General features: G+C 61.6%; 1 protein-coding gene across 6 annotated transcripts; it reads right to left on the reverse strand.

The window, feature by feature from the left end:
* Positions 1 to 236: 236 nt before the first annotated feature.
* TLE2 (TLE family member 2, transcriptional corepressor) lies at positions 237 to 20,489 on the reverse strand. 6 transcript variants are annotated; one of them, XR_009350539.1, is made up of 22 exons: positions 20,173 to 20,489; positions 20,001 to 20,098; positions 19,498 to 19,561; positions 19,052 to 19,096; positions 16,910 to 16,972; positions 15,300 to 15,374; positions 14,732 to 14,806; positions 14,319 to 14,502; positions 13,945 to 13,964; positions 11,293 to 11,400; positions 10,077 to 10,121; positions 9,360 to 9,509; positions 7,800 to 7,938; positions 6,562 to 6,722; positions 5,975 to 6,051; positions 5,019 to 5,268; positions 4,533 to 4,780; positions 4,264 to 4,411; positions 3,099 to 3,190; positions 2,418 to 2,568; positions 1,821 to 1,897; positions 237 to 546 (listed from the first exon to the last, which is right to left on the reverse strand). XR_009350539.1 is itself a non-coding variant. In XM_059159398.1 (21 exons), exons 1-21 carry the CDS (start codon positions 20,194 to 20,196, stop codon positions 439 to 441), a joined length of 2,274 nt encoding a protein of 757 aa, XP_059015381.1. In that variant the 5' UTR covers positions 20,197 to 20,487; the 3' UTR covers positions 237 to 438. The 6 variants fall into 6 exon arrangements, 5 of the variants coding, with proteins under 5 accessions (XP_059015381.1, XP_059015378.1, XP_059015379.1 ...); XM_059159398.1 differs by lacking the exon at positions 3,099 to 3,190 and having other exon boundaries at positions 6,598 to 6,722; positions 20,173 to 20,487; XM_059159395.1 differs by lacking the exon at positions 3,099 to 3,190 and having other exon boundaries at positions 20,173 to 20,487.
* Positions 20,490 to 20,987: the final 498 nt, after the last annotated feature.

Consider the following 20,987-nt stretch of genomic DNA (forward strand, 5'->3'; position numbering starts at 1 on the left):
GTGGTGTTCAGCCATGGAGGTCCGCGGGTATCCCTTAAGCCGTGCTGCCCTGCACCACGCCAGCTGCTCACGGCGCACCCCACGCTGTTTGAGGCAGGACCGGCTCCTTCATCATCCAGGAAAGGAACGGGAGGCGGAGAGGAGGCAAGCCACTCGCCCGCAGCCACTCACCCCTCCCCAGTGACAGTGCGCGAGAAAAGCCACAGTCGCTGGCTCAGCCCAAGACAGAAAGGCAGTTGTGATAAATACATTTATTTCCCCAAAGTCCACCTGCCTGTCCAGCCCCACGTCCAGCCAGGGAAGGTGGGAAGGAGTCGGCCAGAAGGCAGACGGGACTTAGCACTCACAGGTATGAATGGAGAGGGGGTGTCGGGGTCTCTGTCCGGGATGCCCCTTCCCCAGGAGCCGGGCCAGGGGTGCCGGGAGATGGCGGGGGTCTCAGTAGACCACCTCATACACGGTGGCCTTCTTGTCCCCTGAGCCTGTCACAATGTACTTGTTATTTCCGGAGATGTCACAGCTCAGCACGGAGGATGATTCCTTGGACTGTGGGCAGGGACGGGGAGAGGGCGAGAAGGGGGAGGTGAGACGGGGCCCTGCACGATGTGCAGAGGGAAGAGGCAGGGCGACTGGGTAAGGGCCTGCCCGCAAGGATGAGCCGGGGCCAAGACGGGACACGGGAGCCCACGGTGGGGCGCCAGGCCTCTCCCAGTTAGGGGGAGGGGGACACATGTTTCCAGAAGAAGGTCCACTAGAATTGAGCCTCTGGACAGGTGACCGTGCTCCTGGGAAGGGCAGGACCTCTGTGCTCTTGACCTCGAGAGGGAGGGAACTGCAGCCCTGCCCCTTTGGAGGAAGCTCAGAGAGCGTGTGCCGCGGGCTTGAGGCCACACAGCACTGCAGAGGGCCAGCTAAAGCTCACGGCACAATGACCAGCAGCGCCAAACCTTCCCTGTAAAGGGCCCAGCATGAAGTTCTCAGGCTGGTCCAGATCCATCTCTAGCCAGCAAGTCCAGAGGCCAAATCTGTGTCACATGATTCCCCTTTTGTTTTCCTGCCCTTAAAAAATGTAAAAGTCCCCCCCCCCCCCCCCGTACCCACTAGGACGGCTGGGACCAAAAAAGACTCACTAACAAGTGTCGGTGAGGATGTGGACAGGTTTGAGCCCGCAAGTGCTACGTTTCCATCGACAGGTAGACAGATAAACACCGCTAGGTCCGTCCCCACGCGGGAACACCGTCCAGCCTCAGGAAGGGAAGGACCCTGACCCCTGCCATCACGCGGAGGGACCCCAAGGACACGGCGCTCAGTGAGAGGAGCCAGACCCAGAAGGACCCGTCCCACAGGACCCCACTCCTAGGAGGGCCCCAGAGGAGTCCCGTCCACACAGACCAGAGAGGAAAGGGTGGGAGCCGGGGCTGGGGCGGGGTGGGGAGTCCGAGCTTAGTCAGGACAGAGGCTCCGTGTGGTGGGATGGAAAATTCTGGAAACGGGCAGTGGGGGAGGCTCCAGGACGGTGCTTATGCACTTTGTGCCACTCAACAGTACACTTGAAATGGCTAAGATGACAAATTTTACGTCTTAAAAAATTAAGTACACAAATAATTAAAAAAAAAAAAAAACCCGGGCTGCAGGCAGATATGGCCCGCGGGCCAGTGTGCAGACCCTGCTTAGTGCCTGCTGGCCGGGGGTTTGGGGGGGGCGGTGGGAGGACCCGGGGAAGTTCTGTGGTTTGCCCCCCCCAGCGAGGCCACCCTGGGGCCCCAGGCCTATGGCGACCTGCCCGGTGCTGCCCGCCCGCCTGCCCAGCGCTGCGCTACCTGGAAAATGCTGGCCCCGTACGGCGTCCTCCAGGCGTTCAGCAGGTTGTCCTTCCCGGTGCTCACAAACCAGCGCCCTGGGGAGGGGAGGCGGGCATGTTGAAGACCACCGTGGGCTGGCCGCTGGGCTCGTTTCTGGCACGGGAACACTGGGCCCCCCTGGGGCTCCACCTGGCCTTTGAGAAGGGGGAGCCCCCAGGAGAGGGCGGCCGGATAAAATCTGGGATGTCCGGTTACGCTTAAATCTCCGAAAAAAAATCATAAATCGCTTTCGGTACAGATGCACCGTATCTTACAATTTATTATTTATTTTTAGCGTATGTGTGTGTCCAGGGCAATCCTCGGGACATACTTACACTAAAAATCGTTTCGCTTTTATTTTTTCCCCAAGTGCAAGTATATCTCACGCACCATTTAGGATCTATTTGTGCGAACAAACAAGTGCAATACTTGGGAAAAACTTACACTAACAAATGATCTGCTAAGACTCAAATCCCACCGGCATCCTGCGTTTGGCCGTGTGGGCTGTCTGTGGTGTGCTGGCGTTGGCAAGCCCGCCCCAGCGCCCTGGAGCCCTGCCCAAACCCGAAGACCCACCGCAGGAGGCAAATTTGAGGGCGAGCACGCAGCTCTCGTGGAGGTGCAGCTGGTACTTCTCGGGCTTGCGGACGTGCAAAACCTCCACGTTGCTGCTCTCCATGCCCACGGCCAGCCAGTCCTGGTTGGGGCAGTGGCCCAGGGAGAAGATCTGGGGGGTGCAGAGGGAAGAGGGCAGATCAGAACCCCCTTCAGATGGTGGAGGACGCCCAGGAGGGGAGGGGAGAGGTCCAGCGCTCTCCCGCCGCAGCCCCGCACGGAGAGGCAGCTGGCCCAGGGCCTGGAACGCAGCAGGCAACTGCATGTCGAATCATTAATATTAATCAGAATTACACGGAACCCTGGGGCCTCACATCCATTATCCGCTCCGAACGCACAACAGCTCCGGGAGGGAGGGAAGCGGGGAGAGCACGAAGCCGGGCGAGGACAGTCGTCGCGTCCCCCCCGCCCCCCGCGAGCAGATGGTGGAAGCAAGCTGGGACCCCAGCAAGCTCAAGGTCATGGATCCGTGAAGGATCCGGGCCTTCGGACTTCCAGCTTTGAGCTCTCCCCGCCTGCCAACGCGTCCTCTGACTTTGATCTGAAAGGGCTCAGTGGCCTCACCCTGCCGTGCCCGAGGCCGAGTGAGGCACAGGGAGGTATAAGGCCCTGTTCCCCCCCAGAAACTTCTCAAAGTCTTACTGAGAGGGCACTTGTGGGAAGAACCATAAACTGAGAGCAGAGAGAAGACTGGGCGCGCTTACAAGTTCTTTCCTGGCCACACAGACGTGTTCCTGTATAAAGACAGGGGGCGGGGCACCTGGGTGGCTCAGTGAGTTAAGTCTCTGCCTTCAGCTCAGGTCATCTCAGGGTCTTGGGATCAAGTCCCACATCAGGCTCTCTGCTCAGCAGGCAGCCTGCTTCCCCCATCCCACACCACCGCCTCTCTGCCTACTAGTGATCTCTCTCTCTCTGTAAAAAAAAAAAAAAAAAGGCAGGGGACCCCCGGGATGGGAGACACTCACCATGGGATCCCCAGAGAACCACCCATCTAAGTCTCAGGGACAAGGGATAGACATGTCCCCCTGCACCCCAACTTCCTTATCAAAGCAACTTTCAAGCTGAAGAGAAGAGAAGGTAGAACCAAAGGAGTTTGGGAGTTAGCTACCCCCAGTCTTCAAGGAAGGGGGCAAAATGGAGATGGATTTTGAAGGATGAGTAGGAGCTCACCCATTTGGCAAAAGGAACAGGAACGCATATCAGCTAGAGGTCGAGGTGTGGCAGGGCATGCTGTGGCTGAGACCAGAGCGTGGAGGCCTTAAATGTCAAGTCACGAGCTCACGCCCTGCCCCCAAGGCAGGGGGAGAGAGGATCTGGGTGACTCTGCTCAGCCCTGAGGAGCCCCCTGGTTCTGTTCGGCCCCTTCACCACATTGTTCAGCCTGGACTCCCACGATGCCCTCAACAGAGACCTCTCTGCCCAACTACCATGTCAACCTCTACCTGTCCCCCCCAATCAGTGGCTTCCCTATGGCGAGCCCCAGGAGCGGTCAGACACTCTTGGTAGGGCCAAGAGATTGAAGGCCAGGAGGAGAAAGGAAGGAATGGGGGAGTGGCTTGGCACAAGCATGTGGGAAAGCGATCTGAGGGTCTTAGTAGGCCCACAGCTTAAAAATCAATCAGTTCCTTTGTGCTTCCCTCTGTCCCTGGAGAATTTAGGGGGAAGGCCTGTGGATCTGTCCGAAGGAAGGACAGACAGCAGGCCTTTGGTCCCACTCGGCCTGTGGAAGTGAGTGCCTTGGGTGGGGAGGAGGGGTCTCCAGATTCCTGAAACTTCTATGGCCCTCCCAGCCAACCCACTGCAGCACCTGGGAGCTGAAGTCGTGCTGTTGCAGCTGGCGGCCCTCCCGCAGGTCCCAGCAGCGCACCGTGTTGTCCAGACCCCCGGTCCAGAGCCGAGTGCCATAGTCGGAAATATCGATGCAGCTGGCGCCGTCGGTGTGGCCCTGGAACTGCCTGCAGGGAGAAGGGCCAGGGTCTTTCGAGGAGCGGGGCCCTCCCAGGCCACTCATCTGCCCCCCACAGCGTACATGCCAAGGCGGGTGTGTGTGGGGGGGAGGGGGATCACGACGCCCACCTGACCATGGTCTGGTTCTGCAGGTCCCAGACCACGATGTTGCCGTCGCTGCAGCAGGAAAAGCAGACCTTGGCGTCGGGGCTGACCGCCAGGGCGTAGCAGGCCGGAGCCGAGGAAGTAAGCTCTGCCTTGATGCGCGGGGTGGGCGCTGCCAGGTCCCAGATGGACAAGGTGCTGGCCTCGCCGCCCACGATCAGACTCCGGCCGTCGGGCAGCAGCTTGCAGGAGCGAATGTAGTTGTCCCGGTTCTGGGACGGAAGACAGCCCAGGGTGTAGGCCTGGCCCTCCCACCCGGCCTCCTGGCGGCCCCCGCCAGGTCGGTTCTCAGAGGCTGCGAGTCCCGCCCCCCGTCTGGCCCGCGAGCCCCGCCTCCGCCGGATGAGCCACGCCCCCGTCCCAGCAGACTCCCGGACTCCGCCCCCATCGGACCAGCCCCGCCCCGCCGGCAGCCAAGCCCCGCCCCCAGGCGGCGGGCCCGGCCCTCACCAGGCAGTCGAGCTGCGCCACCGGGGTCTTGGCGCCCGGCTGCCCCACGTCCCACACTTTGACGCAGCCTTTGCCGCCCGTGTACACGTGCTGCGTGGAGCCGCTGATGGTGACGGCGCAGACCACCTCGCCGTGCGCCAGCGTGTGCAGCTGCCGCGCGTGCCGCGGGATGCCCGCGCCCACCAGCGCGTCCGAGGGGAAGGGCACCGGCTGCATCTGCCCGTCGGCGGACACGTGGAAGGAGTAGGCCCTGCGCCCCAGGAGCAGGAGGACGGCCGTGACTAGGGGGAGCGGCCCGCCCGCCGCGCCCTCGCCCCCCCTCCTCCTGCCCGGTGCCCCGGTGCGTTTGGGGAAGGAGCCCCGTGATCACTGGTGACCCGACAGCGCTGTACATGGTGGGGGCGGTCCTAGCCCTCGCCCGGCGTCCCACCCAGTGCAGAGTAAGCGCTGCGTAGAGGGGACCCAGGGAGATGCCGGGAGAGCTCCAGAGAATGGGACCCAGGGGTAGCCACCAGCCACAGGGGCCAATCAGATGTACATTTACAACTTCAGTTCCTCCATGGCAAGAGCCACAGGTGGCCGGCAGCGATGGCGATCACTGGACAGCTGTACGTCCAGAGCATTCCCACCGCGGCAGAAAGTTCTGGGCACCCAGGGCTGGGTCCATCCCTGGGTCCACGCACTGCAGGGTGGGCAGCCGGACCATCGGCCCCCACCCACTAGGGGTCAGTCGTGGGTGTGGCAACCACAAATATCACCAGAAGTGCCAAATGTCCTGGGCTGGGGCAGTGGGGGGGAGCGCAAAATCCCTCCCCTCCAGTTAAGAAAGAGTGGTCTCCATTTTGCTTGTTACACACCTCTCTCTCTCCAGGGAGCTGCTCAAAGAGACCTTCCGGAAAGGCCGCCGGGGAACCCCAGCCCCCACCCCGCAATGGGGGCCCAGAGCCAATACTCACGGCTTTCCACCAGGGATAGTGGGCAGGGAGGAGGAGACAGAGGACCCTCGGAGATGCGGGTGACACTCAAATGCCATCTGCCAAAATGCCAGAGGGGGTGTCACGGGTCAGGGGACTCCAGCCCACCTGTGCCTTTCCCCAAGCTCACCTGCCATACTTCTCCATTTATCAGAGGATCCCCAATCTGTTCATGGGCCCCTCCCCAAGAGGCCAGAGATGCCCTGTCCTCCACCCACACTGCAGCTAGGAGAGCGGAGGCTTTCACTTGCGGGAACCCCAAAGTCTCTGCCCAGGGATTCCTAGAACCGCAGAGTCATAAGGACCCAGAATGGGACCCTCAGCCCTGTGGCTGGGGCTCTCTGCTCCTTACAAGGCAGCATGCTCACTGTTGCCTCTGCCGGTTATAGGTGTGTCTCTGTATTAAGCTTGTGGGCTACTGAGACCCTCAGATCACCTCCCCACGTGCACATGGACTCCCATCCCTTTCCCTAGTCCCTTGTCTCTCCTTACGTAAGTGGTTTCTCGTCCTGGCCCCCAGCCCCTGCACCCTGCTGGTACCTCCTGGTGCCCCCACGCCAAGGACTCACCATGGGAGACCGTCCATACACTACAGAGCCGCTGACCTGGGGGGACAGGTGGAGGCTGACGTAGGAGCTGGGCACAGAGAGGTCCCCGTTAAGGGCGCTGTGGGAGCTCAGGCTGAAGGACGTGGTGAAGGGACCGGACAGCGTGAGGGGGCTCCGCAGGGCTGAGTGAGAGAGAGGAAGGTCTTCAGACACCTCCGGCCCAGATCCCGCCTTCCACAGCCGTGGCTGGTCATTCGGGGCTGCCGTGCTCTGGTCCGGCATCCACCACAGCCTCTCCTGTTTCCAGATGTTTGGGAATATATTGTTCCCTCTGGCTGACATGCTGTCCCCTTTCCTTCCTCAGCGGCGAAACTCCTACTCACCCTTCAAAACCTAGACCCAGGGGTGCCTGGGTGGCTCAGTTGTTAGGCGTCTGCTTTTGGCTTAGGTCACGATCTCAGGGTCCTGGGATCGCGCCCGGCGTCGGGCTCCCTGCTCAGCAGGACGCCTGCTTCTCCCTCTCCCACTCCCCCTGCTTGTGTGCCCTCTCTCACTGTCTCTCTCTCTCTCTCTGTCAAATAAATAAATAGAATCTTTAAAAAATTAAAAAAAAAAAAACCAACAACCTAGACCCAATGTCCAACCATATCTCAAGAACATCACTGAGCCTCCTCTCCTCACCCCCCCTCTAACCTTGCCCACGCTGGTCCCCTCCCTCTACCCTAGCCACCATCACACAGGACGGCCAGTTTTGGGGTCTGGGTCTCCTTCCCCACCATCTGGGAGCATCTCGAGGGCAGGCTCCAGGGCTGATTTTTGGGGGGACCCCAGGACCAGCACAGGGCCTAGCCATAAGACAGAAAAGGGGAACACTGTCGTCCCAACATTAACGACGGGGAACCTGAAGCTCAGAAAGGTTGAGCCACTTGCCCACGGTCACACAGCTGCTGAGTAGCCAAGGCTGGCCTCAACCCAAGGCTGCCTGAATCCAAAGCCCGTCTTGCCAGGGCTCACTAGGCTAAAGCTCTTGAGTAAATCACTTCCCCTCTAGGGCTCAGTTTCCCCCCGTTAACCCAAGACCGTAAGGAGAAAGAGGTCCAGAGGGAGTCAGTGTTGGGCTCAGAGGCATGGAAAGGGCCAAGGCCAGGCCCGAGCTGGATTCAAACCTCCTGCTTCCCCCACTCCCTACCATTTTCTAGAACCACCCCTCCACCCCCGCCAGAAGAGACCTGTTCTGACAGGCCCCAGCAGAGGCTCACCAACACTGTCCGTGCAAGGCGCTGGCTTGGCAGCAAGCTGGCGGAGGTGCCCGGCTGAGCTGGGCCCGGGGGTGGATGCATCCTGGGGCGGGGAGGAGTCGCAGGACTTGGGGGCAGGAGTGCTGGCGGGAAGGTCGTTCTGGGGAGAAAGGTCAGGACCAATCACCCCCTGGCACCCGGCACCCGGCAGCCCACGAGGGGGTGGGAAACTAGGTGAGAGCAGAGAGCGGGGTTATCCGCGCTAGGCCAGGGCGCCAAGCAGCGCCCCTCTGCGGTTCCAGGGGCGCGGGCCCCTCGGCTGGTCCCCTGAACATGGGGACACGTGAGGGTCTGCACACGGGAGCACCAGGTGCACGTGTGAGCGGAAGGGGCGGGCATCTGCCCACAGGGCTGCGCACAGGCGGGGGAGGGGAGCCAGCACCTGCGGCCAGGCTGTGCTCCTGTATAATAAGATACCCGGTTAGGAGTGCGGGTGTAGACTGGCCTTGAGCAGGGGCACGCCTGCAGGGAGAGGGGGACAGGAAGTCAGGAGGTTGTCCCGTCCTCTGGGGACAGGGAATGCGAAACTCCCCCGGGCAGATGAGCTCCCGGATGAAGGACCAGCACCCAGGACAGGTGCCCGGCCCCTCACCTGCTCCCAAGGGTCCAAGGGTCGGGGTGTGCCTCCTCCCAGCCCTCCCCACCTGCCGCAGCTGTGGCTCTGGAGGGGAAGCCGGCCTTCAGGGACCAGCACCCCCCCCCCCCGCCCTCTTTCTGCTGCATCTCCTTGGCCTTTCAAGAACTTCCCATTCTTGTCCCCTCTTTCCACTAGACAATCCCACATTTTGTACCCGCCACAGGCGCCCGCCCACGATGGGGTGTGGGTGGCGACCACGTGGGACAGGGAGGCCTTGGGGGGGGGGCGCTTCTCCGGGAGAAGAGAGCTGCCCCTCCCCCTCTGGTCTCCTGGAGTGGAGGAGGTCACCGAAGATGCCTCGGGAGCCCCAGCCTCTGCGGTTGCCATAGCAACCTGCTGGGAGGGGAGGCCTAGAAACCGACACACTGTCTGGGTAAGTGCAGGGCAGGGGTCTGGGGAAGATTTGGGGGAGGGAGGGGGTGGGACAAACGGACCTCGACTGTGTGTGGGGGGGGCATCCTACAGCTGGCACGGACAAGATTGTTCCCATAGTGATCCTCTTGCCTCTGGGGACCGGGACGACAGCTCAGGTGGGGCTGGTGTGTCTCCAGCACCTGGCAAAGACTTTAACACTTGGGGGGGCTGGAGTGGCCCTCGCGAGAGCCTCCCTCCTCCAGGTCCCTGTGTTCATCTCCAGGGGGCTTCCTAGTTCTTACGAGAGATGCCTGGCTTCTCTACAAGGCGGTGGGTGAGTGGTCTCTTCCTACCCACAGAGCCAGTCCACTTGGGAAATACACTCAGATAGAGGAGAAGCGGTGTTTTAGAAGGTGGCCAAGAACCCGAGCCGGGCTGCTTTCTGTCCACTCCGTATCCTGCGTGGTGGCATCTGTTTCCAGGTCCCCAGGATGAACAAAGTGAGTTTCAAGGCCTCCCCTGCTCCTTACCAGGACAAGCTCCTTGGCTCTGGGGAGTGGAGAGCCGAGGCTGGAGGCCAAGGACGCCGGACTGTCCACGAGGTCCCGACGGGCAGGGACGCAGATGGGTGCCTTTCCACAAGGGGTGGTAGCTGGGCTGGGGGGCTCCGAGGGTTGGTCCTGGGTTCGACGAGGTGACGTTAAGTGGAGATGAAGTGGGTGAAGGAGGAAAGCCCCTCTCTAGACCCCTCCCAAACCCCATCCCACGCTCCAGACTGGGCACCTACGGTCCACCTTGAGAGGATTATGATTCCCCTGGCTCCGTGCCTTACTTTACTCATCTGTAAAATAGGACTGATCGTTCCCAGCCCATAAGCACACAGAGTCACGGCTACGTCAGGACTTGCTTTCGTCACCCGCATCGAACAGATGGGGAAAAGTGAGACCATAGCAGGGGGCACACTCCCCCAGCCACACAGTGAGCCAGGGCTTAAGGTCACTTCTGCTGCCCATCCCCAGGGTCCTCTGGGCCTCAGTTTCCCCACCTGCACTATGGCGAGGAGGTCGGCCTGAGGTGTCCCCCATCTCCTACTCCCCTTCTCCCGTGCCACCCTCATCCCAGCCATGCACGGCGGGAGGGGGGCAGGACCCTTCCTTCCCCCAGGCCCCCCAGCCCTCAGGAAAGCCGGCCGCTCGCTGTGCCCCAACCTCCGAGTCCCGGAAGTCAGAGGTCGGACTCCGACTCACCTCGTCCACCACCAGGTTGTAGTCACTCTTGTCTTCGTCGCTCTCCTGGAGGGGTACGGGGCGGAGGGAGCTTACCCTGGCCATGCCTCTGCCTGCCCTGCCTCCCGGCCTCTGACTCATTCTCGGGGGCGGGGGTGTACACAGGGCCAGCCCCCGTCTGACCGGGAGTCCGGGGCTTCAGAGGCCCATGGGCTTGGTTCAGGAAGAAGGCTGCCATGAGCTCAGGTGCGGCGGGGAGGTGGGGGGGTGTCCCTCGTGGAGAAAAACAAGGGGACGGAGCTGCGCACCCAAGACTTGCTGCGGGGCCCTGAGCACCCCCAGCCCTCCCTGGATCTCAGTTTCCTGCTCGTGCAGGGAGGGGAAAGCCAGAGGCCAGGACTCATCCAGTCCTGTCAGGGTGGTCTGTCTCGTCTACCCATCTGCCAGAGACCTCACCCCTCCTTTCTCCCGGCCTTCAGCCTTGCCCTCTCCAGGAAGCCCTCCAAGCTTGCTCTGGAAGGATTTTCTTAACACCTATCCCCACATCTATTCTACCTCCTTCTGCGGCTGCTCCCTACCGCCCTTGCGAGGAACAGTGCTGTCTGGGGCCGCCCTCTGGTCTAGCTGAGAAGCCCAGGAAGACCAAAGCCCGCCTGAAGGCCGCATCTTCCCAGCGGGGGGGTGTTTCTTTAACGGCCCCCCAACCATCCCCAGTTCTCTTCTCTAAGACAGAATGAGTTGCTGACACGTAGAACAAGCTGTGATGATGGTTGAAGACCAAAGGCAGCTCTGGCCGAGACGGCCTGACAGGCGGTGGGGACCAGAGTGAGGCTGTCCCTACCGATGGGATAAGTGTCTCCTCGCCAGCCGCAGTCCCGGCCCCCACATTTCCGCGGGGGCCCTGGGTGCTAGAGGCAGAAACTACAGGTGCAGTGCTCCTCCAGTGAGGGAGGGGGTCCGGCCCGGGACAGCCCCCTGCAGCAGAGAGCACTCTGGGCCTCACAGAGAGGCAGGGGAAGGGGGAATTGCAGACAGGCTGAGCCAAAGCTAGGAGGGGGAAAGACAGATGCCCGGTCCCAAGGCTCCAGAGACACAGCACCCAGAGCTGGGCCCGGCCCCACAGGGCTTCCCCGGGCAATGGTGCGCTATGGAAGGCTGCAGAGTGAGCTGGGCTCTGGGAGGCTCTGAGGAGCCAGACTGGGGGCCCACCCCAGATTTCTGCTTGCCCCCCACTTACGTAAGGTCCCGAGAGATCCTTGTCCTCAGGTCGCTGCTTCCCACTGCCCCCTGGGCCGCCCGGTCTTTCCTCTTCCACCACACTCCCAGGGGGTGAGGGGGATGCGCTCTGCAGAGATACGAGAGCTGGGTGAGTCGAAGGGTCAGGCTCCTGGGGCCCCAGACTCGATCCTGGCTGAGCCAAGACTGGGGGTCCCCAACACTGTTACGAGGATCTGTGCCTCAAGCTTCCCCATCTGGGAAATGGGACCTTCCAAGGCTGGACTCAGTGCTAAGCCCTTGACTTAGAGAAAGGCCAAGGCCGCGGCCACGCGCCGTGCTTGCTTTAGTTCAGTGATACACGTGGCCAGCTTTCCACTTTGCCACGTCTCAACTTTCTTTCTTTTTTTTAAGATTTTATTTATTTATTTGACAGAGACAGAGAGATAGTGAGAGAGGGAACACAAGCAGGGGGAGTGGGAGAGGGAGAAGCAGGCTTCCCCACAGCAAGCCTGTGGGCAAGTGATGGTTAATTGCATGGTACAGACAGGGAAACTCAGCCTAAGGGAAGACAGGGCTGTACAGTGACTTAGGGGCCGAGACAGGACTCAAAGCCAGCCCACACACGCCAGCAATACGATCTCTGATAATAAAGAAATAAATCTCAAATAAATAAAATGTTAAAAAGAAAGAAAGAAAGAAAGGCGCCTGGGTGGCTCAGGTATTGAGGGTCCGCCTGGGGCTCAGGTCATGATTCCAGGGTCCTGGGATTGAGCCCCGCATCGGGCTCTCTGCTCGGCGGGAAGCCTGCTTCTCCCTCTCCCACTCCCCCTGCTTGTGTTCTCTCTCTCGCGCTCTCTCTCTCTGTCAAATGAATACATAAAATCTTTTTAAAAAGAAAGAAAGTTGAGACGTGGCAACGTGGAAAGCTGGCCACACGTATCACTGAACTAAAGCAAGCACGGCGCGTGGCCGCGGCCTTGGCCTTTCTCTGAGACCCGCGCGAGCGCCCGCACTGGTCTGCATCTGTGTCTTCAGCTGTGAAATGCGGATGGGAGCCGCGCCTGCTTCAGGGCTGCTGGGAAGAGCCAGCGAGCCGCGGACCTAAGCCAGCGCCAGGCCCTCCGCGAGTGCCCCCCCGGCTCTCTGGAGGACCAGCCCGTATGTGTGGGGACACAGAAACCCATATCGCACACCAGGGTCTCTCGCCTCGGCCTTGTGGGGCCGCCACCGGCACGCTGGGGGGGCTGAGCAGCATCTCGCCCCCGCCATCCCCTCGATGTCCGGTGCTCCCTGAGTCGCAAGAGCCACAGATGTCCCCATACAGGGCCTGGTGTCCCTGAGGGCATAATGTCTCATTTGACATCCCCTCTTTCCTGTGGGGCACACCTGACAGCGGGGAGAAGCAGCCCTTCACACTGAGGACAGGAGTCGTTTTAGGAAAGGGGACTTGGATGGGGGGTGGGGGGGCGCCATGGTCCCTTTCCTGGGCTGGGCAGCATCCCCCACAGTTACGTGTCCAGCCAGAAGCTCTAGATGGGGCCTTATCTGAAAACAGGGTCTTTGCAGAAGTGATTGGTTCCTGGGATGTCCACCGCACGCTATCGCCATGAGAGGGAGGCCTGGTCTCCGGCACAGTCTGTCAAAGGAGCAGGACCCCCGGGGCACCTGCTACCTCCTGTCTTGGACTTGAACATGTGCAAACACGCGTTTTACATGTAACAGAGAGAGAGACAGACGCCCATCCCCGGGCGCAGCCCAGACGGAGCGTCCCCACCGCGGTTCTCCAGATCTGGGCCTCCAGCTCTGCATCTGCGAAATGGAACCGTCGGAGGGCGGACTCACGGCCGTCGCGGGCACCGCGGATGGCGGCGCGGGCCGGGCGCGGGCGCAGGCTGGGACGAGCTCTGCGCGCAAAATGCGTTCGGATCTTGGAGCTTCGGCACCACGAAAAGAGCGTGACCCGCACGGGCAAGAGCCGGTACGAGCCGACGGCGACGGCGGGGACAGCCTGGACACGCGCTGTGCTGACAGACCCGGAACGGACTCCGAGTCCACAGCCTCTGCCTTTTTTAAACCGGGCTCCTGGAAAACCCGCAGGCGCAAACTCGGTTGTCACGCAACTGCGTAGACCCGCCCAGCGCACGCGCACCAGAACAGAGGTGGCCGCAGGACGCGGGAAGCGGAGTCGGTTGCGGGGCCTGCACCGCCTGCGGTTTCCTGCACCGGATGCTGCGTTTTATAGGAGACTGCACCGCGGGGGCGCTGGGCCAAGGGACTTTTCTTTGCAACCTCCTGTGCATTTATAATTGTTCCAAAATTAAACACTTCCTTAAAAAATGACACACGGGGCTCACTGGCTCTACCGGGCAGCAGTCCGGCAGATAACTCGCGGAGGGAGGACGGACACACTCCCGGACGGACGGCTGCGCGGATGCCACCACCGCCCGCATTCGATTCTTCATTGCAAGAAAAGACTCGAGCTGGAAAACTCGATCCCTAACACTCTGGCCTGAGGGGCCCCTCCCACAACCACGAGGCTCCAGCGGCCCAGCGCCTGAGAGACCCGGCTTGGGTCTGCTACCGAGCCCCCCATCAGCTCAGAACCATCGGCTTCAGCCACGTGCCCGTACAAGGCGAAGATCCCCCAAGTTCCCCGCCGCCCTCAACTTACCCTGCTCGGGGCTCTCTCCACTGGCAGGTCGCAGGGGAGGCAGAGAGAGAGAAGACAAGAGGAGGGTTTCATAGCCTGTGGTGCCACAGGGCGCACCCCTCCAGAGCTTCTAGAGCCTTCTCCCCCGCTCAGAACCTCCCTTCTCTTTCCAACACCCTGGCAAAGCAGTGGGTTATTCCTCGCCCCCAACCATCCAGATAGATGCCCAGAGACGGGCAGTAACTGGCCCGAGAACACACAGCCGCTGGGGGTCGCAGGCCCTATCATTCACTCCCTCACGCTTCGGTGCGTCTGGTGCTCTGGACGGGGTGGCCTGCCAGTCCCCCTCCCCACCCTTGTCCCCCCGCCCCTGCCACTCTGTGCTGCCCACTTACCTCTGGGTCCCTCGGCCTCCCCACCTGCCCGGTCCTCCTTGGCGGCCGCAGCCAGCTGAGCCTGGGCGGCCAGTGCTCCGGACAGGGCCAGCAGCCCCGTGGCGCTGCTGCCCACCAGGCCAGCAGGGCGAGGGGTGAGGGGCACCGGGGGAGCATGGTGGGACAGTGGCTGGAGCTGCTGCTGCTGGAGAGAGGAGGGGTGGGCCAGGGCCAGGGCCAGGCCGCAGCCCAGCAGCGCCCCTGGCCTCGGGGGCAGCCCAGAGCCCGCACAGAGTCTGCGTCCCAGAGTCTCCGGGGAGGCCAGAGCCCAGGCCGGCTGCCCACCCGGCACCCCCAGCTTGAGCACCCACTGGGTGCCAGGGCCCTGGGGGTGGGGTGTCCCGAGGGCAGGGGAAGGGCAGGGGGGGACTCACCCCGATGAGGCTGTTCAGCTCCCCCACAGTCACCTGCTTGGCCCGCTCCACGGCCTGTAGCACCTGCTGCTGATGCTGGGGGGGGGTACCGGGAAGGGGGTGCTCGGGCTCCCCATCTGCTGACCGCCCCCAGCCTCCCAGGCAGAGTCCCCTGACCCCCAGCTCGCCTGCCTGCGCCCATCCTTGTCCCCAGCGCTCGGTGTCTCTCTCCTCTCTCTCCCCTTTTCCATTTTAAGTCGTGAGTCAAACACAGAGACAAAGAAAGCATGTACGGGGCAGCGAAAACCAGTCAGTGTAAGTCAGGGCCGAAGGATCAGGACATCCCTGGGCACTGTGGACGCGGGGTCGTTCTCTGGGGTGGGGAGGTCCGGGAGCTGCGGGGGGCCGAGCAGCATCCCCAGCCCCCACCCACTCCATACCCTCGTCTCGGACACTGCCCAGCGCCCCCGGCAAAGAACTGCGGTCTAATCAGCACCAGCTAAAGGACCGGGTCGAAGAGAAGAAACAGGCAGCCCGAGAGCCCCGGTGCCTCCGCCATCCTGCGGCCCCTCTTCCTGCCTCTCCCTACCTGGAGCAGTGACAGACGGTGCCCGACCTGCGTTGCTGGGTAAGGGAGCCGCCGGCCACACGTGGCCACTGAGCACTGGAAATGTGGCCAGTGCAAGTGAAGAACGAAACGTTTCACTTAATTTAATACAAATGTCCGCAGAAACTTAATATATTGAAATCGAAATACAGACGAACGGATAGCGAGGGCCCACACGTGGCTGGCAGCTCCCGTGGGAACACACGACCTACGGCTGTTCACGCACACTCCCGAGGCTGGGGATTTGGGTTGTCCCCACCAAGGACCTGTCAGAGGCTACCAGGAAGCTGCTGTGTGTGGCACACCCGTGTGTAAGTGTGTCTAGGCCGAGGGTTGGTCAACTTTCTCTGAAGGGTCCCAGACTAGGTACTTTCAGCATTGCAAGCCTGTCGCAGATTTTCTATCTGCCATTTGATGGGGAACGCTGCTCCAGAGATCACGCACATGAGTGGGCATGATGGTGTACCAATAAAACTTTATTTACAAAACAGACAGAGGGTGGGACTTGGCCCTCAGACTACGGTTTGCTGACTCCTGGCCTAGAATGGAGTCGCCAGAGTACACGTGCGTGTCTTCATTCACTTCCTAGTCTTTTCAACCTCCTTTCTCCCCATGTTGCTGTTCTCACACAGCCACCCTGTCCCTACCCTTGGCCTCAGACATCGTCTCTACAGTGTAGCTGGGATATCCCTCCATCCCAAGCTTCTGGAAAAATCTCAGATTCAGTGGGAAAGCGAGATAAGCATCTGTTCCCCATCACAACGAAGCCCCCCCCCCCCCCCCCAGTTATCCCTCCTGCAGTAGAACCTGCCCTCACACCTCTTACGGAGAGAATGCTCCAGACAGAAGCAGGGACAGCTGGTGCAAAGGTCCTGAGGCTGGCACGTACTTGAATTCTTACAAGGATGAACATTTTTTTTAAGATTCAGGGAGGTGTTCATACTGCCACCTGCCATGGCTCTATCTTTTTTAAAATTATTATTGTGGTTATGGATATTTAAGAGTCGTCACTGTCACCGTCTCTAAGGCCACAGCTCAGCGGCATGAAGCAGACTCACTGTCCTGTGACCACCCCAACCCTCCATCTCCAGAACTTTCCACCTCCCCAAATGGAGACTCTGTCCCCCCAAAACACTGACTCCCCGTCTCCTCCCTCAGTTCCGGCTCCCACCATCTCCTCTCTGTCTGGACCATGGGTCTCCTCCAGGGACTTCCTGGGGGAGGAAGTGGACAGTACTTGTCCTCTGGTGACGAGCTGCTTTCACTGAGCACACAGAAGGGCTAACTTTTTACCGGGTGCTTACTTAGCTATCACCCTGCTGTGTTCATTTGTCTAAACATCTCCACAAAGGCACAGACAAGGCAAGCAGCCAAGGGCACACAGCCAGGACCGGGACCCAGGAGGCCTGGCGGCAGGGCTGGACCCCCACTCCTCACCCTCAGCCACCAGCCCCCTCGGTGCCTGAAGCCCCCTGCTCCAACCCAGTGCCCCCCTCCCCCGGGCCACCCAGCGGAACCAGTGCCCACCACTCTGAGCTGGCCGCCCTCCTCCAAGCCTCCAGCTCCCCTCTGCCCCAGCGGGGCCCACTCACCTCCTGGGTCAGGAAGGGGATAATCTGAGCACAGATACCACTGAGGCGTTTCACGATCTCGGCCTGGCAGGAAACAGTGGGGAGCAAGCTTGGAGGGAGGACCCTCGGTCCAGACCCTCCACTCCAGACATAAGAAGTCTTGGTAAAGCCAGGAGGTAGGGGGCCGTCACCAGCGGGTGCAAACGGGGGACGCGGCAGCTGAAGAGGCAGAGACTCGGGGCAGACCAAGGGGCTGCCGAGGAAGCAAGCGGGGGTCTACTGAGCAGATGCCCAGGGCAGCCGTGAGCCGGAAGGCGGGGACAGATCCACCAGCCGCCAGACTCAATCAACAGATTCCCGGGAAGCAGCCACACAGCCGCCCCACTCAGAGGGGCCTGGGGGTCATCACGAACAAAGGAGTGGCCCTCCCAGGCCGTCTCTCCTGGGCACAGGCTCTCTCTGGGTCTCCTCTGCAACCTGGGGCCACAACCAGGCAGAGACCCCCCAGCGCACCACCCTCGGGGAGGGGCTTTGTGGTGGTGGGTTCATAAGAAGAAATCCGTCTTTCGCTCTTTGTCCCCAGTTCCTGGCAAAGAGCCCCTAAAACTCTTGGGATTTCTGTGATGGGTAAGGGACCTGGTGGGGGCAGGACATCATTTGCTGCTCTCAGTAACCCCCTTTCAGCCATACCTGCTTTTACTAGAGGGATGGAGTTAATCACCAGTGGCCGAGGATTTCAGGCCTATGCAGTGAGACCACCATAAAAACCCCTAACAGAGTTGGTGGAGAGCTTTGGGCCGGTCCAAGTATGGAGGTGCTGGGAGGGGGACGCCCCCCAGGAAGGCCACAGACGCTGTGCGACCCATGCCTGGCCTCTGCCCTCTTCCGTCTGGCTGAGCTCCGTCCTGTCTAATAAGCGGGTAACCTAGTAAGTCAACTGCTTTCCTGAGTTCTGGGGACTGTTTGGGCAAATGATTGAGCCCAAGATAGGGATTATGGGAACCCTCAATTTACACAGAGTTGGGTGGTTAGAAGTTTGGGCCGGAGACCCAGACTTTTGCTTGGTATCTGAAACAGGCCAGGCCTGTGGGACTGAGCCCTGAAGCTGGGGTCTGTGCTGACCAGGCACACAGGGTCCCAATCAGGCTGGACATCTGCTGGTGTGGGAGCTGGAGAACTGGTCGGTGTGCAGAAACCCACGTGTTTGATGTCAGAATAGGGACTGGAGTGGAGACATTGCGGTTTTACTTGTAGGTTTCACCGGGGACTGGGTCTGGGCCAGGGGTACCGAACAGAGAGAAGTGGGTCTGGGCCAGGAGTACCGAACAGAGAGAAGTGGGGTGGGGTCAGCTTTGCTTGTGCTTGGGTTGGAGGGGTGCTGGATGGGGTTTGAGTTCCCACTGGGAGGGCGGAGACTGGGCCCTAGCACCTGACCACCACTCGGGGCCCTATAAGGAGTTCTATTTCATGAACCCATGCGACCACACCCTACTCCTGCCAGATCACCCCTCTCCAGCCCATACCAGGGCCAACAGAGCCCACATGGACCCAGAAAGGCACCCCCCAGGCAGCCCACACTCTCAGCCCACCCACTACCCCTTCCCACCCACCTGGAAGCCACCTTGTTTTAGGCTCTACCCACCATTCTGATATCCTAAGGGACAGAATCTAAGAGTCCATCAACCTCCCAATCTTTCAGGGCTCCTCTATCAGAGAAACTTGAGGTCAATGTCAGGTTCTTGGGGTTAATCTTTTTTTTTTTTTTTTTTAAGGAGGCTCTGTGCTGGGTGTGGAGCGCAATGTGGGTCTTGAGTTCAAGGCCCAAGACCAAGATTAAGGTCTGAGCTGAGAATCAAAGAGTCAGATGCTTAACCGGCTGAACCATCCAGGTGCCCCATCTCAGGGTTGATCTTGAACAGCTGGAGTCCACTTCAGGACCTCCTGGTCTAACTTAGAACCTTGAATCCCACACAGAAACTGACAAGAATCTCAGAACCTCAGAGCATTTGGGCCCATGTCACATCCTTCAAAGCACCAACAGAAGCTTGAGTTCCACCTCAGACCATCAGGATCTATCTCCAAACATCAGACTCCCTGAGCTGAAAGGGACCTCCAAGACCCTCGCCCTTCCTACTGGACACTCTGACCCCCTAACACAGTTACCTGTTTGTGCATTTCAATGTTGAGCCCGTAGGACATCTCATAGTACTGCAAAGGAAAAGCCAATTGGGATTGTCTACAGGGCCAGTCCAACGCTGGGTCTTCCAGGAGTCCCCAGGCTCGGGGGAATCACAGAAGGGCACAGAACCTCCCAGCCCCATGGGAGCCCAGAGGGGAAGACCAGGGGAGGAAGCAGGGAGGGGGACAGGAGGAGGTGCCCGGAGACCTTGGGCCCTCAAAGATGCCCACGGAGAGAGAGGACATCCTTGTGTCATTGTTTGTACGAGTTGGGAAGGCCGGCGTAAAGGCAGCCTGGAATCCCAACCAGCCCCATTCACAGACACGCAAAATGAGGCCGGGAGTGGCAGTGTGAGCCGGATTCACACCCCTCCCGCTTTTACTCACAGCTGAGCCCCCCTGCCCAGTCCTGGCAATGATGAACCCCTCACCATGACATAATGTCGCTGCATTTCTGTCTTCTCACTGGCCAGCTTCTCGCATTCCAGCTTGAGGCTGGAAAGGAGATGGGGCATTGGGTCCCGCTGGGCCCTGCCTCTATAGCCACCCTGCCCCCACCACACGCCACCCTGGGAAGGACACGGGGACACCCCCTCTGGGCCACTTTCCAAAGTGACGGGTTTGGCTCTTTCCCCTCTCCCCACTTCCCTAGCGTCGCCCCACCTCCTGCTCCCAGTCCCTTCCCGCCCCTTCTCAGGCTCAAAGTGTCCCAGTACTGAGTGTCCCCAGGCACCTCACCTGCCTTCCACCTGGAAGCCATTCCTCCCTCCTGGGGGGGGGGGGGTCCCTCCTCCCCGCTCCCTGGAGGCCCCGCCCCCGCCTGGCTGCGCCCCCGGGGGCCCCCAGAGGCCGGCCCCTCTCCCCCGGGCTCCCAGGTGAGCTCCCAGGTGAGCTCCCGGGCCCCCCGGGGCGGGGCGCCCCCGCCCCCCCTCACCTGTGGTACTGAGCCTGAAGAAACTGAAATTCCTCTTTGATGCGGTCGCAGATCTCCAAGATCGAGAACTTGAAGGGCTGGCCGGACTGAAGCGGGGTCTGGGGGGCACGTTGGGGTCTGAGCTCCCGGGCGCCCGCGCCCCCGCCCGGCGCAGCCCGGGCCCCCCACTCACCGGGTGCCTCCCCTGGGGGTACATCCTGCCGATCCGGAGGCCCCCCGCGCCGCCGGGGCCCGACGATCCCGAGGGGGGGTGGTGGGGGGTGACGAGGAGGTGGCGGGGCTGCGGGGGGGAGAGCCGGGGGGGCCGTTCGGAGAAAGGAGGGGGCGCGGCGGCGCGGGGCCGGGACCCCGGAGCGCCCGCGCCCCCCCGAGCGCGCGCGGGGGGCGGGGACGCGAGGGGCGCGAGCCGGGCGGGGGGCGCACGGGGCCGGCGCGGAAGGTCGCGCGAGCCGCGGCCGGGTGTCGGCGGAGGCGCGGGCGGCGGGCCCCGCGCGGAGCCGCCTCCCTCCGGCGGGGCTCGGCCGGGAGCCGCGGGCAGAGCCGCCTTAAGGTGGCGCCGCCGCCCCCGGCCCGCCCACCCGGCCCGCCCGCTGCGCCCCCGCCGCCTCCGGCTGGCGCCCCCGGGAACCCGTCCCGCCCCTCCACCCCGGCCGGCGCCCGGTGGGGAAACTGAGGCTCGCGCCCGGCTCCCCCCCCCCCGTCGCCGCCCCCTCCCTCTCGAAAAGGGCCCCAAAGAGAGAACCGAGAAAGCGTAGAAATACCTGGGGCCCGCTGTGGGGAGCAGCGTGATGGGGTGGGGGCAGCTGGGGTCAGAATGGCCTTTCTGAGGGAGCGAGCTAAGCCCTGAAGATCCCGAGGAGGCCCGGAAACCGGCCTCCCAGGGGACCGGGAGGAGCCCGGTGCGGACACCTGAGGAGGCTCCGGAGCCCTAGCCCCCTGGGGTCTCAGTATTCCCATCTGTACAATGGCAGAGACGGGGCCATTTTT

This window comes from Mustela lutreola, chromosome 2 (assembly GCF_030435805.1).
Source record: "Mustela lutreola isolate mMusLut2 chromosome 2, mMusLut2.pri, whole genome shotgun sequence".
NCBI lineage: Eukaryota > Metazoa > Chordata > Mammalia > Carnivora > Mustelidae > Mustela > Mustela lutreola.

What these genes read in the sequence shown, in the direction of transcription:
- TLE2 (XM_059159395.1), bottom strand. Translation starts at nt 20,196, where the DNA reads ATGTACCCCCAGGGGAGGCACCCG. An exon ending in TGTATGGACGGTCTCCCATG is followed by an intron (nt 6,052 to 6,561) that starts GTGAGTCCTTGG and finishes GCATTTTGGCAG; the next exon opens with ATGGCATTTGAGTGTCACCC. An exon ending in ACTATCCCTGGTGGAAAGCC is followed by an intron (nt 5,269 to 5,974) that starts GTGAGTATTGGC and finishes CCTGGGGCGCAG; the next exon opens with GGCCTACTCCTTCCACGTGT.